Here is a 16,036-nt window from a genome sequence, read left to right on the forward strand (position 1 = left end):
TTTTATGAATTAAATACATAAAGTATTTTTCCTTTCGTTTCAACATCTATAGTGCGGTTTTGTAATTTAATTTCCATTTAAAATAAATTATTCGGTTCCAATCTACGCAAATATTTTTTTGCCGAATGAATGAGTGAAAGTTCATTGACTGATTGACATTTTGTACTTGTCAACCAATCCCAATCAACTCAAATCCGGGACAAAACTTCGCTTTTGTTAAAGATATATTTTACTTTTTACTATTTTATTTCTTATTGCATTACTTAATGAGGAAAGCATGGTTTAAATGTAAAAAGAGTGATGCGCCACTTTGTGTGTTGGATGATGGATAAATCAAGTTCTCCGTAGGTGGCAAGTTATGTTGATGTGTCCATTACGAGTGTTTATTTCTCGAAGGCTGTTTCGGTTTCTCTGAGGCTTTCCAGTTCTTGCGCAGCGGCAAAATGCATGAATTACTTAAGCACGTACTAAACGAGCGAGACTTGACTCGAGCCGGCGATTTATTTGCCATTCCTGATTCAGAAATCGTCGACGATCTAAATGAAGTTGTAAGTGTCGTATTTTATCTACGTATCACTATTATAAAGCTGTAAAGTTTTATAATATTTACAAGGTAGCTATTTATGATTTAGTGGGATTTGGGAATTAAAAACATTGTTAAATTTGCAGTTAAAACAAATAACAGAAATATCATCAAGACCCGACTACTGCCGTAACGACCGAGACCAGGCACTGATAGAGATATGTGTTACGCGCACCACATCCTGTATAAAAGAGACAGGGACTCTGGCCAAGTACTGTGCGGCTCTGGTGTCATTACTTGAGTCCTGCTTGCATCATAACTTAATGCCAGTTGGACATCTCAGAGATGATGATCCCCCACATGCTAAAATTGCCTCTGATATCATAGCATGTATTGTTTTGGTATGTAACTTGAATTTTAAAGAGACTAAGTTAAAACCTGTGTAAATGTCAGTCTACTTAGTGATTATCTGTTTAAAAGTTTAAAAGCAAAATAAAATTTTGTTATTGTTTTTCAATTTTATGATAAAATGTTGAAAATACAATTTATAATTTAATATTGATGTCTTACATTGTTTAGGTTTCATTTCCACTACAATCAGACAAGGAGACAAGTGGCAATAAAGATGTGATGGAACTATTCCTACCAGTTGCTGTGCAGTTCCTACACAAGGGCAATAGGGAGATATCCCGGCATATGGCTCGCTACTTATCTTTAGCAGCGGTGCACCATGCTCCTTTACTCAAGCCACATGTGCAGACTATTATGGACTCTATTATGTCTGGTAATTGGTGCTTTTATTGCATATTTTGACTATTTCCGACACATCACAATTTTACATTTTGTAATAGAATGTAGCATATTTATCTGTATAAATTTATTCATTTAACTACAAAATGCTTAACATATTAAATATTCACCAATCTAAATATTTTTACTATTATAAGGCTGTAATTACAGACTTAATAAAAACATTATTTTGGTATCATGTATTTTAACATTAAAATGTTCCAAAATAAATCCTTAGACAACAAATGACAGTCACCAAGTGACATGTGTAAATAATTTCTTGTTTTTATGAAATTTAAATATAGGTCTCAACAATTCATGTTACTTACATATATGTAATAACAGTGTGAATAGTCATATTTAAGTTAAACGAAACAAAGTTATATTTATTTTCTGTAATAAAAATATATGTAAATTTGTTTTTTCTTTCAGGCAACTACCCATTATGTCGTATACTGACCAACTTGTATGAAGTATGTCCGGAGCCACTAGAAGGACATGTTACTGCATTGGTTTCACTCTTACCTCATGCTGAACAGGTCAGATATAATACTATATTAAATTTATTCAGTAATTTTAAATCTGACATCAGCTTTTTTTCTTTTGTTTTATACATAAATAAAATGAGTTATGTGTTTAATATTATTTGTAGGTGGAGAAGAATTCTCTGTTTGCTCTATTTGAGCAGATAGCGGTGCGTCGCCCGGAGGCGCTGAAGACGTGCGTGCCGCAGCTGCTGTCGTACTTGTGCCCGCACACCGCCAGCCAGACCGACCCATCCTGCATGTGTATTGATCTGCTTCAGGTTTGCTTTTATTTAATGTCAAATATTTCCAACATTTTTGGAATCCAATTACACATACAATCCAAAGTTGTATGGTATGTGTAATTGGAATTTTATACTGTTAATAGCTTTAAAATTGTGATTTATGACTTAACTAGCTGTTGTTTTTAATGGTAAGAGAATTACAAAACAAATCATTCCTCTTTATAATATTAGTATAGATGAGAAAACAAATCTAGTAAACTTCAAAACATTATCTATTTTTCCATATATTTTATAGATATTTCCGTTTATGGTCAAATAGGCCATAAGTCTTTGTACTAAATAAAAGATAATTGTACTTTATCGTTTGAAAATGTTATCGTTTTTATAAATAAAATAGCAATATGTGAGTTGTAATTGACGGTGACGTATGACGGCGCAGCTGATGGTGTGCCTGAGCCGCAGCCGCGCGGCGCTGGTGTGCGAGCACGGCGCGGCGCTGCGGCGCGCGGCGCGGCCCCCGCACGCCTCGCACGCCGCCAGCGCGCTCGTCGCCACCGTGCTCGCGCAGCTCGGACACACCAGCAGGGTCAGACACTCTTACCTTATTTTTTTTTGGTATTATAGGGAAATCTTCGAAAAATGCCCCTTTTGGGAAAAAACAGGAGTATGTGGGATTTTTTTTAATACAATCCCTTTGGTTGCTAACCTTAAATCCGACTGCAAGGGTCCCGGAATTTTCAGTGATACATATCGATTCCCTCTGAATTGAGGTTCTGAATGATCCCAGAGAGACCCTTGCACCACCTTCTGTTAAACTAATCAATACAATTACATAATACAATACAATTTGACAGACTTTTAATGGAATTTGGAATTAAGAATGGCAAGGTTGTTACTACTATTGTTGCATGTCGTTTTTGTAGGTCTCTAATCGGGATGCTTAACAAGCATTTGTGTGTTATGTGTACAGTGCTGTGAGTTACCGTTTTCACGTATTTTTATTTTTTGTAACATATAGGAGCGGGCGCAGGAGGCGCTGAACTTCGTGGTGGAGCGGCTGTGCGGTGGAGGCGGGGCCGGGGGCGGCGGCGCGGGGGCGGAGCGCGCGGAGCAGGCGGCGCTGCTGCGCTCCGCCACCGCGCTCTGCTCCGCATACCCCGCGCTATTCACCGACCGCCTGCTGGCCGCACTGCGCGCCAATAACAAGTATGTGCAAATAAGCCATAAACAATTCATTAACCAAAAAAATATTGTTAATATAAATAATTTTGTCTTTAAACTGCCTAAAATTTTGTTAATAAATTTTTGTGGTTTTTAACTGAATAATCCACACAAGTAAAATAAAAATTCTACCTTCTCGAATTCATAAGTTTAATTGTTTTTTACAGCAGTCGACCAAAATCAACGATATCGCATAGCGAAGTAAACAGAACGTCAGGGGGCGTGACTATAGTGAAACTGGGAGGAGCGACAAACGCTAACGCGGGGGCGGTGATACCGAACCCCAGTGTGGCCACGCCCCCTGCGCCCGCAGCCACGCCCTCCAACCCGCCCGTCACCACCGGATACACCAGACGAGCTAAATTAGGAGATTCTAGAAGCACAGGCCGCTTGCACACCGGACCTAACTCACACAGGAGTATGACCAGGCTTAATGTTGCTGGTGAGTTGATTTTTAATTATTCTTTGATACTTTAGTACCTTAAAAGTTATTTGACATTAATTTGTATTTGCAGGAGGGTCAGTGGGAGGACTCCATAAGAGCATGACACGACTCTCTTCCTCTCAGCAGATAAATCTCCTCAACGCCAACCAGCCCGCCGCCGGTGAGTTCTAGATAATGATAATGATTTACTGGTAATTTACCAAAAATATGTGGAATTTTGTATATTTTGTGATGTCTGTGTGTAGGCGGCGTGGGGAAGGGTAGCAGCGGGGGCGTGGCGGGCGGCGGCGGGGGCGGGGCGGTGCCGGGCTCCCCGCCGCGCGCCCCCCGCCACCCCGCGCGACACCACCACCACAATATACTCATCGGACCATCCACTTCTACGGTAATAATATTTACGTTTTAGTTTCGTCATAAAAGTGTCTTTTTTTAATTTTTAACTTGATCATCAGCTCACGATACGTCCCCACCGAGAGGCTTGGAACTTACCCTAAGTAAGGGGGTGACTAGGCCATAGTCAACCACGCTGACCTACTGCGGGTTGGCTGACTTCACACATATCTTTGCCGATATCATGAAGTTTTTCTTTATCGTAAGAACGTCGGGTAAATTATTTACATATGACATTCGAAAAATCATAAATCACATTGGTACATGGCGGGATTCGAACCCAAGACCTGTAGATTACAAGTCAAGTGTATAAAACCACAGCCACCAATGCGCTGAACTTTTAACTTCATTACTTTACTTTACAGAATTTTTAACTTGATTAGTTTTAATTTTCAGAGTACGGGCCCAACTATAATTTCGGGGCCTCCTCTACAAGCACAATCAATATCAGTGAACCCTCTCACGGGCAAGTCCTCGGACGCGCTCACACCGCTCACCTCCTCCGTCTCCATACAACATTCCAACTCGGCGCTGGGACAAATATCTGTCATATCGTCGGCGCAACCGCTCACAAACAACGGCGCGGCGCCCGCACCCCTCGCACCCCCCGCACCCCTCCCACACCCCGTGTCCATCTCCGGGCCCGTCACGGTGACGTCACGGCGCGCCAACAACACCAGCGTCACCATGATCAACTCCAGCGCGAACGCGAACACGAACACGAACACGAACGCCAACCACCGCATCAGCGTGTTCGAGCCGTACCCGATGCGCGACACCGTGCAGCACTTCTGCGAGAAACACCTCGATAAGATCAAAGCGTACATGGACAATGTGTCGCTGAGGCTGCCCCCGCCGGCCAAGTGCACCATCGAAGGTAACTATTATTTTATTACGAAATAACCAAAATTCTAAAGATAAATGTTCACTTGTTGCTCGCGACTTCGCCCATGTGAAGTTAAAAACACAGCCTATGTCATTCACTGATAAAGTAGTTTTTTAATGGTAAAAGAATTTTTAAAATTGGCCCAGAAGTTACAGAGTTTTCTGAATACATATAAAACTACAAATCTCTTTAGTATAGACTAAGCATTTATCCGCGTCTTCGTCCGCACGAAAATATTTTAAAAACCTTAGTAAGGAGCTTGTGTGTTGATCCAGAGTATGTTCTGCATCTATGGCCAATTTCATCGAGATCCGTTGAGTCGTTTTAGTGACGAGTAATAACAAACATCCCTCTACTGAACTTTAGTTTGTATATTCTAAGTATGAAGTCTGATAGAATGCTTCAATAACTCAGATTAAGAGTATATGGTTTCCAGAGCGGCGGTCGAAGAAGCAGGCGCGGCTGCAGTTCGCGTGCGGGCGGCGCGGGCCGCACTGCCTGTACGCGCGCGCCGCCTTCTCCATGCGCACGCGCGCGCCGCGCGTCTGGATACACCTCATGTTCCTCGCGCTGCAGGCGCGCCACGCCGCCGCGCTCTCCTCGCGCGACCCCACCGTCGCCAGCCTCAAGCACTGCTGGGACATCCTCAAGTGCGAGAACAAGACCTTCCTCACCCTCGTCACCGGCGCCTTCCCCGCCGCCAAGGAGCAGGAGATGCTGGTGGCCGAGCTGCGCGCCGCCGGCTTCTTCGACGTCTTCGAGCTGAGCGCCGCCCCGCCCGCGCCCGACGCCCCCAACGCGCCCCCCGCGCCCACGCACGCCGCCTGGGGCTGCTTCCTCTGCACGCGCCCCGAGCGCGCCGTCGGCTTCCTCGCCGCGGAGACGCCCGTCATAGAGGGACAGCTCAAGGAGAAGAAAGGTCGTTGGAGACTCTTCCGCCGCTGGCGCACCAGGTACTTCACGCTCTCCGGACATCACCTCTCCTGCAAAGGCGCCGTGAGTATTTTTCTCTAACAAATCTAACAACTATTTATTTCGATGCCATAAACAAAATTTCTATATTTTTTCAGAGTGGGGGCGAAAGTATAGATATAAACCAGATCCGATCGGTAAAAGTATCTCGGGGTGCGCGGAATATCCCTAAGGCGTTTGAGATCTTCACTGGAGACCAGACGCTGATCCTGAAGCCGAAGGACGGCAAGAACGCGGAGGAGTGGGCGCAGTGCCTCAGCATCGCGGTGGCGCACTCGCACGCGCGCGACGCGCCCGCCAAGGCCAACAGTCTGCCCGCACGAGGACTCACCCTCAAGAGCTTCTGAACACCACCCACCAATACACGTATGTGCTCAATTTATATTATCATTGTTATATAATAATTGGAAACTTGTGACGGAAGCAAATGTAGCTCTTAAATATAGAGTTGATACTTTGTGTCGTTACGTTGATTTAGTTCAAAACGTAGTTCATAAGACAATGGATATAAACAATTTATGTATTAAAATACAATAATTATTTTTATCATAGATAAATATTGATTCTCGGGCAACGGTTTTCTTTCAATTTTTAGATTAAAAATTTCAGTATTTTCATCACCTATCTGAAATGAGATAGTTTTCTGTAAGTACGTGAAATATTACGAAATGTTGCCATTTTAGAAGCCTTTATGCTCTTTAGACATCGACAATTTTTATGTAAAATGAAATTGTATTTTAATCCCTATACAAATATTAAATGCTTACGTTGGAAACATTCAAATATATCATTCTCGAATTTAGCAATAATACAATCTTTTATTACTAAACTTGCCAAATTATTTGCCTTTCATTAAAACGAATGTACTTAACTATAAAGCCATTCATGTACTTATAATAGTTGGTAACAGTTTTTTTTACTTCCATATAAGCTATATCAAAGAATTTATTGCATATAAGTTTTAGAATGAAGTAAGAATAGTATATACAAACAAGATATTAATATATTTTGTATTAGCTGATAAATATCAGTATAATAATTGATATTTGATAATAGTGGTTTTCCGGGATATATTTGTATAATGAAATAATATTATTACTTAATTTATATTGTAATTTGAGCAAGCCACCGCGGAATTAATTTTAAATATAGACCATAATCATGTTTGTTGTTAAATCTTGTTATTTACTACAGAAACACTTAAAAAACGTTTACTTTGAACGAAAGTACGTTTTTGTAAAGTTGGCAGTGAAAATTCAAAGGTCAATAGTACCAACCTTTTAATTTATATGTACTCTTGTTCTGTTTTATAACCTTAAAAACTGCATACTATTATATAAGCATGATATTTAGTTTAATATAACAATGTTTACCTTGTTGAAAGGAAACTAGAAAATTTCAAATGTATTTTGTTTCATAAAACACTAAGGTTAGTCTAACTTTTTTTTTTATTTACTTTTTTTGTTTGTGTTTTCAATTCACTGCCACTTCTATTCACTAACATTTTACTTCTGTCATTATGATTTAAGATTCTTTAAATTATTTAAACTAAAAGTCAACTTTGTAACGAAATGCTCATTGTATATTTATGTGATAAAGTTTTTTAACATTCCATTTAAACTAAGTCAAATTAGCGTATTTTTAAAGGCTGTTTTGATTTGGAAATACTAAAAGAATTGCAAATTCTATGTTGAGTTTGAACAAAAATAAGCAAATAAACGCCTAGTTAATTTCAATGAATTATTTTCCCAAATAAGGCATACAAGACGGCATAGTGACATTGCCTCTAGTATTTATGGTTATGATACTGTGCAAAATATGGGTTTAGTTATGGATAGGTTTTACTTATACAAATGGAAATTGCTGTTTGCATGAAAAATCTGTACTTATATTGTGTTTTAATGAGTTTTAGAAACTTATACATTTCTTGTGTTTATATGCTTGTCAATTTACTAAAGTACTTAATATACTGGATGTTATAGATAGGTTTTAAATTAAGCATAGTTTTTTATATGTATTGTGTTTATATATAATGATGTTTAAGTAAAAAGTACAATTAAAAATTCTTAGCAAAAAAAAACTAAGTTTTCTGACGTTTTGACATGTAAATTTTAGGTTATGTATGTTGTATCGAATATTAAATTATTATGAAATAAGGGAAATCCAGATATAAATTAAATGCAAGTTCAACTTGCACTTACCAGTGCAGACATTTATGAGTTAAAATTGCTGACTGTGTTTTGTGGAAACGTTAAAAATGACATTTTCTTATTTTACCTAAAGCTCAAAGACTGAATACTGGTCATAGCTGTAATTGTATCAAGTTTCATTAAAAAAAAAGTTTTATATGACCTCTGCGACCTTCAGTGATGGAATAAAAACACAATATGATAATACAAAAATATTTTGTATTCTCTACCAATAAGAAACTTGTTATACTCCTTTGAGGCTTTAGAGCATTGTTAGCAACATCTAATGGTGAATTATTTAAAAGACAATTTTCTATTTTGGAACGTAATTTAGTCCGAAGTTTAAACATAAAATATTGCAGAAATCTAGGGCTTTATTGTTTTGTTACGGGGATATTAAAAGACCATTATTTTGTAAACAATTTATTTTATTTTTTAATGTATCCTGTATTAATGGTTGTGTATTTGCCGATTGGCAACTTAAATATTATATATAAAGCATAATATTTGTAGTATTTTTAGAATAACCACCAGTATTTGATTATATTCAATAGTGCCAATGTTTTAGTATGTGCCCAATAAATATAAGAAAAATGTTTATATAGTCTAATTTTCAAATTGCTATAACAAGATTCATTATTAATATGTTATAATTCAATTCAATGTAAAAAAGGTATTATGTAATATTATATTTATTTTATATACTTATTGTTTATTATATCATGTAATTAAATCTTTACAGATAATAAATAAAATTTCAAATATACAAGAGGGAATCATTGGCTGTTGAAAACACAAATTTATTTTTTAATTTGTATTGTTTGGGATTTAAATTTGTTTTTTACTTATGTTAAGTTTAGCTCATGACTTATGAATCGGTGCTAGATATTATAACATATTGTACCTTATTACTTGATAGTGCTTTCAGATTTAATTATGTAAAAAGAAGATATTAAATAAGAAATAATTTATGAACTGTTATTGCTGCCGTACATTTCAGTGTCAGTACTTAATTTTTATTGTCAATAAAGCTGTTTCAAAATTAATGTTATTGTTATTTACGTGACAGAAAAGCAAAAAACTGTTTCTTTTAGAGGTATTTATTAACAATAGTGAGATTTTACAACAGAATAGACCAGATGGAGATATAAACTGGCCATAAAGTTGATCCCTCATTAAAAACAGAAAGTCAAGTCCGTCATATTTTAAAGCCTTGTTTGTATTATATTACAAAGTTGACATTTGGGAAAAATTTGTAGTCTTCAATTGTTTAACAAATCCGACATTAGGCTGTATAGCTGGTCTTTTAGATTTCACTAAACTATACGCATTGTCGTACTCCATTCCTAAAGACATCAAGTAAGCGATAACAACCATAGATGTTCGCGAAACACCAGCATTGCAATGGATTAGAACATTTGCCTTATTAGCTACAGAATCACTGATATAAGGCAAACACACTTTTACTACAGGCACTATATTTGTCTCTGGTAAATCTAAACACTCAACATATTTATTCTTAACTTTAATGTTTCTTTCAATACCTAAACTAAGTACATTACTTATATTGTAACTTTCTAATACACTATCTGCAACACAATCCTGTGAGCCTATGTACACATAATCAACAATTAAAATCGGTACATCGTCTGGTTTTGTGTCCACTACGAAACCGTAATTACTTGGTAATGCAATATTTTCTTTTTTACCTTCAATAAATCTTTTCCCATCTACTTTTGTCACTATTGTTTCCGTCTCTTTCAGGTATTGTTTCTTTTTAATTAATTCTTCCAAGAAATTCATTTCTTATCACTTTCTTCTAGATCTTCTGTCTCTTTTACAATATCTACAGGCTGGAAAACTAAGTCTTCAGGGTTGTAGTCAACATTGCAAAGATAGAGTCCATCGGGAGGACAGTTCTGAATGAATGTGTACCAGGAGTGTTTTGATGGGACTTGTAACATCACCTTTATTTCCTCTGGAGGGATTTTTCCTATCGCAACACTTATTAATGTCGCCACCATACGACGAATCTGTAACATCGAAATTATTGTATCCAATGAGGTAAGGTAAAGTTCAATTCAAAAATAACTCATCCAAAAATAATGAATCTACATCTCAACCTGCCTATATCCTTATACCGACAGAAGGTTCTGTACAGCATGTACTGTCTTCCATACATCTCTATCAGATTTCATTTTCACTCCTTTTTTATGTATTTCCTCTTATTCATCCATACTTTTTTCAGTCATTTACATTAAGCTTTCAATATATAAAAACTTCTACCTGATTATGAACAAAAGATCTGCCTTTGATCTTAATATCCCAGTAATCAAACAAACTGTCCTGTGTACTAGAGTAGCTGGTGACCAATGGTTGTCCTGGCTTCACGTCAAATGAATGTAGGTATCTACGGTTTTGTTTGTGCGATGTCAACTTGTCGAATTTCTTAAATGTGGTGAAATCATGATAGCCAACAAGATATTTTGCACCCGCCTTAAACTTTTCAATGTCGAAACCTGGAAACCTATTAGGAACATGGATAAACCTATCTCATAATCAAAATCGGATAGTTTTATTACCATTTACCTGATAAAATGACATCTTTTCCATTCTTCAATGGGAATATATGAAGATATTATATTTGATTCAGGAAGCACTATATCAGGTTTTACCACTGCAAGTCTGAAAGAATTAAAATTAAAGTCTTTAAAGACTTGTCTTAAGACAAATCATTAAATTTGTTCAATTGAATTTGGATGAAGTCGTTAAAGCTGTCTAAGCACTGAAAATGTTAAACACATGAGAGTATTTTGAATCTAAAAATGTTACCTATATAAATATGTTCTTGATAAAGCATTAAATCTTGCGCTGAAGTCATCAGATACTCTTAGACACTTTTTCACATGTATACTAGTTTCATTTTTGTAGAAGAATTTATTTAATTCATATGTAATGTATTCAGGATCAAAAACCTTGGTGCCATATCTCTCCAAATCAAAGTGTGCAGTAGAATTGAGTGCATGCACTCCTCCATCTGTACTGTAATATAGAAAATATCTATAGATTTTAACTAAAATATAGTTGTTTTAGAAATAGCACAACATTTTTGTGAAATAAATAACTACCCTTAGTTGTGTTAGAAAAAATTGAAGAATTTATTTACCGGCTCGATAAGGTGAGGTTAGGATAATTCAGAGGTCTCAATTTCAAAAGCCCTATTTCTAATAAACCTTGTATACTTTCCAGATCAGGATAATTTTTACCGCCTTTCAGCCATATTTTTTCAGAAGATCTAAAATGTTTTGTAAAATATAAACACAGGTATAACGACTGAAAGTGTACAAATTTATTTTGTACTTGCAAATAGTGTACCTAAATTTAGTGCCTATATAAGAAAAGAATGTGAGATATCTAGCCTTCATAATTTACCCCTTAAATAATAACTAATTAGTTAATAATTGATAGAAAAGTAACATAACCTCTTAAAAGCAAGATGACACTACTGCACTGACAGCTGACGCTGACAGCTAAAAGCAGACAAAACAAACATTTATTATAGTTAAAAATACAATAAAGCAAGACAATACCGAAAAATATTGTAAAAGCAATAATTACAAAAGCTCGATAAGATTGAGTAAAATGATATTTTTGCCCGCATTCGCTAAAGTTGTTTTTCATTTTCGCTGAATAACCTGAAGAAAAAGCAATAATGTTTGTGTTTTTTATGCATTGTTGTGATGTTTTGACATATGACGCTAGCGTTTCTCTGTCATTGTCATCAAATTGTCACTAACAACATCAAAAAATGGCTCAACGGACGTGGCATACTTTCTTCGTATTAGTTTTAATATTTACGATTTTATCAATTGTAGGCGATGTTTTATCAACATCACCAGGGCCATGGTACGAGAATTTGCCAGCAGTCACCATGGATTATAAAGTACACATTGATGCTGGCAAAGAAGATTGTTACTTTCAGTATGTGCAACCTGGTGCGACATTTTACGCTAGTTATCAGGTAAAAGTGTGTTTTATCTATTAGGTTTAATTCAAAATTATTTAATTAGTGATCTGTTCTATCTCTGTTATACTGTGGCTTTAAACTTTGGTATATTTTCCAGGTGTTAAAAGGAGGAGATGGTATGTGTGGTTTTGCGGTGCGACATCCTAATGGGCAGATTGTACATCCGTACGAATGGCGGCAGAGCGCTGAATACGCGGACCAGACGAGTTCGGGCGGGTACTACGCCGTGTGTATTGACAATCAGTTCTCCAGGTTTGCAGGCAAGCTGGTGAATCTGTACTTATCAGTGATCAGATATGACATGTGGGAGAAGTATGCCAAGGAGGTGGAAGAGCTTGATATGAATATAAAGAATTTTACAGTAAGTTATTTTCTTTTCTCATTTGTACAAGTAAAATGAACTGTGGCAGTTGTGAAAGAAAAGAAAGAAAGTGAGTTGTAAGCCAATAATTAATTTGCTGAGTACATATCCAGGTCAGCACCAATTGCATAACAAATGCTGATTTAATTTTAAAATATGTGTATTTATATTTTTTTTTGTAAATCAGAAATTATACTTATTACAAAGACAGTAAAAGTTTACATGTACTATTTGCTTTGTAGCATTCCATTCAATTTGTGGAGCACAACATCAATGAGATCCTGCAGTATCAGTACCATTCCAGAGCTCGGGAATCCCGAGACTTTAATCTATTGCAGGACAATAATGCTTATGTACTTAGGTGAGTATTTCTTTTACTGTATTAGGTAAACAAACTGGCCCCTAGATATTGCTAAATAAAGTATGTGTCCATGGTCTACATTAAAATGTGTAAAAAAAAGACAGAACAGCAGAGGGTATCTATAGATGGTCAATGTTTTTAAGACTATTAAGACATTTTGGCTAATTGCATTTTTTTCTTTCTTTACCTCAATGTGATGAGTGTTTGCAACTTTCTTAATCATTCTTACAAAATCATTTTTAAAATACGATTTCATTTTCAGATGGTCATTCATTCAGATCTTAGCTATTGCAGCTACGGGGACATTGCAGGTTTATTTTGTAAGAAAACTTTTTGAGGTTAAGGATAACTCGTCCAAAACAAGAATATGATTTATTTGTTATGTTAAGTTTTTTTAATTGTTGTCTCCCTTCTGACTGAGTTCTGTGTTACTTGTCATTCGTGTTTAATGATCTCCGATTTTTTTTTATTTTTATAAGCATATTGGGATGTATTAAAAAATCCCTGAAATAATACTCTCAATTTCCACAATGCAGTAATAATAAATTATTATTTTTTTACTTTAATAGTTATAATCCTTCGCTTGATGTACATATTAATTATATTTTTGATGTTATACAAATTCCAAATTTATATTAAAAGACATATTTTTGTATACCTATTTAGTATGCATATCTGTGCTCTGCAGAAATATATGTATATTTCTACTTGAAAAGTCTACCTAATAAAGTTAACAAATCATGTGCCAATTTTATGTGGTGTTAATTGTTATATTGTACAAAGAATCTGATTTATTTGTGATGAATCGGCCTTGAAAATGACTATGGAATAATATAAATAAATGTTGAGTACTTATAAATTGTTTTATTTTTAAACAATAGTTGTTCTGAATGTACCTTATCCTTTCCTGCACATTCCATTGCTGAAAAAATGGAGATAAAATGGACAGTATAAAGAAAACATTTTATTTAATGAAAATGTTTATTTCGTTTAACACCATATGCAAGTCTCAGCAAGTTACAAAAAAGTGTATATACAATTATAATAATTTACTTAGGTAATTACTAGTACAAAATCATATAGACATTCTTATTTCTTGAAACATTCTTAAGTAATTTTGTGCATATTCAGTAGACAAAGTTTGATGATTTCGAATATCTTTCTTATAATGTAGCTTTACAAGTTAAAAGGTAACTGAATATTACAATTCTAAATTAAAAAACAAAAGCTTTGTACGTAAAAATTTAGATCTCTTCGACCAGAATTCGTTATCTAATGTATTAAAATAACAAAAGAATTAAAACAACAATTATTACGTATTTGTCGCCGAAAAAAAAACATCTCAACGACAGATAAACTCGTATCCAGAAGTTAATGTGACATACTTATTGTTTAAAAAGTCTAAAACTACCTACTATTTTTATTACAATGAAAAAGTATTAAGGAATGTATTAATAAATCAATAATATAACAATTTTGTTTAGTTCCTTGTCCGCTATTTGACTAGTTAATTTATGTAGCGGGCAAGCAAAGCTATCGGATACCTACTCTATGGTAAAGATTAAAAATTATACTGTACAATAAATTGCTGCGAATCTCAAACGTAACTGTACAATACTCTACATAAATTACAATTCTTAAAAACAAAGCATTATTTAATAATGGATCACACAGAAAATAGCCTTAAAATATTTCATATTTCATTTGAATTTCATGTATATTTTTTTAAATATATACAAATAATAGTCGTTATTTTATCAAATTAGATTGTAATGTCTTCTTCCTAAATAAATATGCACCAATATTCATAGTTCGGTGCAGTCACTTAAGCTACCAACCGAGTAGACTTAATACTTAAATCCTAAGCGGTAATAAGGCAGTGCTTGGACTACCAGCAATAGCTAAAGTTAAAAAATTTCATAGTTCATAAGAAAATGCATTAAGAAGTGATTAAATATGTCATCAATTTAATTTTAGACAAGTTAATTTGTTTTCAAATGTGGTTTATAAAACTTTTGGTCCCTTTTTTGTCGAAATAGTTTAATTTTTCTTTTTAAAACAGCATTTTGTTTTATAATTATAACTTCTAAATCACGGAAAGAAAATATTTAATACCTATCGTCTATCAAGCCTATTGTAATGTGAACTTTGTACGGTTCTTATAGTGAAGTGAAGTGATGTTTACGTCCTCCTTAGTGGCTGTGCAGTCTATGGCGCGCGCTTCCTGTGTCCGAGGTAAGTGCCGGAGAGCGCGAGCAAGCGGTAGCGCTGGCGCAGGTTGCGCGCGCGCACGTGCGCAGACGCGATCTCCACCGTGTAGGAGCCGGGGAACCAGCCCGCCTCGCCGTCGCGCGTGCGCTCGCCGTAGTACCAACCTTAGATAATTAAGTTACTTTTAATATAGACAAAACATTAATAATTTAAGTCCGAACGATTGGTTGATGTTTGTTACTACGTATCAGTAAAACGGCTTAACGGATCTCGATGTTTGGCACAGATGTAGATCATAGTCTGAAAGAACACATAGCTTACTATTATAAAAAAAATCGATATCGCGACAGTGTAATGGCGCAACACTAGATCATTGACGTACAGATTCCGGTGACATCTGTCAATGTCAATTCAAGTATTAAGGATAAGCGCGCCATTTCTGGCTACAGTCCATAGACTTAGTATTGAAGTATTAAAAGGTTGTTACAATTATGTTATTGTCCAAAACTACTTACTGTTATTTTTAGTTGGGAAGTTTATGAATGTGTGTTACCTTCGCTGGTCTTGCGCGTGACGTTGACGACGTCGCCCTCAGCGAGCGGCAGCTCGTCGGGCTGCGCGGGCGCGTACGCGTAGAGCGCGGCCACCTGCGGGCAGTCCCAGCCCGCGTACACCGCCTCGCCCGCGCCGCCCCGCAGCGGCGCCAGCGCCTCGCCCCAGCGCGACAGGTCCGTCTCGCTCGGACACGACATCACCTGCACACACACACACACAATCAAACAGATTTCTAAAAGAATTTGGTGGAACGGCCCATTGAAAAACATACATTATTTAAGAGTAAAGCGTGATACTTGAGGATATTAAAATTCATAGACAAAGAATATTTATCATC

The 16,036-nt window shown here is 36.1% G+C and overlaps 5 protein-coding genes across 14 annotated transcripts in view; 2 read left to right on the top strand and 3 right to left on the bottom strand.

Annotated features, from left to right (window-relative positions):
• Positions 1–179: 179 nt before the first annotated feature.
• LOC106104511 (ventricular zone-expressed PH domain-containing protein homolog 1) lies at positions 180–9,230 on the top strand. 2 transcript variants are annotated; one of them, XM_013284592.1, is made up of 13 exons: positions 180–548; positions 670–924; positions 1,103–1,307; positions 1,745–1,851; positions 1,965–2,117; positions 2,521–2,667; positions 3,100–3,287; positions 3,470–3,744; positions 3,818–3,907; positions 3,993–4,132; positions 4,534–5,014; positions 5,460–6,019; positions 6,094–9,230. In XM_013284592.1, the coding sequence occupies exons 1-13, from the start codon at positions 444–446 to the stop codon at positions 6,340–6,342; spliced, it is 2,955 nt and encodes a 984-aa protein (XP_013140046.1). In that variant the 5' UTR covers positions 180–443; the 3' UTR covers positions 6,343–9,230. The 2 variants fall into 2 exon arrangements, with proteins under 2 accessions (XP_013140046.1, XP_013140052.1); XM_013284598.1 differs by having other exon boundaries at positions 3,473–3,744.
• A 176-nt stretch (positions 9,231–9,406) lies between these two features.
• Positions 9,407–10,011, bottom strand: LOC106104555 (probable dual specificity protein phosphatase DDB_G0283417). Its single transcript, XM_013284636.1, has one exon. It carries the CDS (start codon positions 9,985–9,987, stop codon positions 9,412–9,414), a length of 576 nt encoding a protein of 191 aa, XP_013140090.1. The 5' UTR covers positions 9,988–10,011; the 3' UTR covers positions 9,407–9,411.
• Positions 9,964–11,883, bottom strand: LOC106104527 (tRNA pseudouridine synthase-like 1). 2 transcript variants are annotated; one of them, XM_013284614.1, is made up of 6 exons: positions 11,803–11,883; positions 11,667–11,714; positions 11,017–11,221; positions 10,774–10,869; positions 10,471–10,711; positions 9,964–10,217 (listed from the first exon to the last, which is right to left on the bottom strand). In XM_013284614.1, exons 1-6 carry the CDS (start codon positions 11,843–11,845, stop codon positions 9,984–9,986), a joined length of 867 nt encoding a protein of 288 aa, XP_013140068.1. In that variant the 5' UTR covers positions 11,846–11,883; the 3' UTR covers positions 9,964–9,983. The 2 variants fall into 2 exon arrangements, with proteins under 2 accessions (XP_013140068.1, XP_013140061.1); XM_013284607.1 differs by lacking the exons at positions 11,667–11,714; positions 11,803–11,883 and adding exons at positions 11,351–11,479; positions 11,560–11,660 and having other exon boundaries at positions 11,017–11,226.
• Positions 11,884–11,963: 80 nt separating this feature from the next.
• LOC106104544 (transmembrane emp24 domain-containing protein 5) lies at positions 11,964–13,786 on the top strand. The gene is made up of 4 exons (XM_013284625.1): positions 11,964–12,205; positions 12,309–12,572; positions 12,815–12,933; positions 13,196–13,786. Exons 1-4 carry the CDS (start codon positions 11,993–11,995, stop codon positions 13,302–13,304), a joined length of 705 nt encoding a protein of 234 aa, XP_013140079.1. The 5' UTR covers positions 11,964–11,992; the 3' UTR covers positions 13,305–13,786.
• Positions 13,787–14,653: 867 nt separating this feature from the next.
• The window catches only part of LOC106104284 (rho guanine nucleotide exchange factor 16), a 59,598-nt gene continuing 58,215 nt past the window's right edge, over positions 14,654–16,036 (bottom strand). For all 8 annotated transcript variants that reach the window (XM_013284289.1, XM_013284298.1, XM_013284339.1 and 5 more), the window contains 2 exons: positions 15,698–15,899; positions 14,654–15,308 (listed from right to left, as the gene is read on the bottom strand). In XM_013284289.1, the coding sequence (XP_013139743.1) occupies positions 15,142–15,308; positions 15,698–15,899 (369 nt within the window). In that variant the 3' untranslated portion in view covers positions 14,654–15,141. The remainder of the gene's footprint in view (positions 15,309–15,697; positions 15,900–16,036) is intronic.

Source organism: Papilio polytes, unplaced genomic scaffold (assembly GCF_000836215.1).
Source record: "Papilio polytes unplaced genomic scaffold, Ppol_1.0 DF824270.1, whole genome shotgun sequence".
Taxonomy (NCBI): domain Eukaryota; kingdom Metazoa; phylum Arthropoda; class Insecta; order Lepidoptera; family Papilionidae; genus Papilio; species Papilio polytes.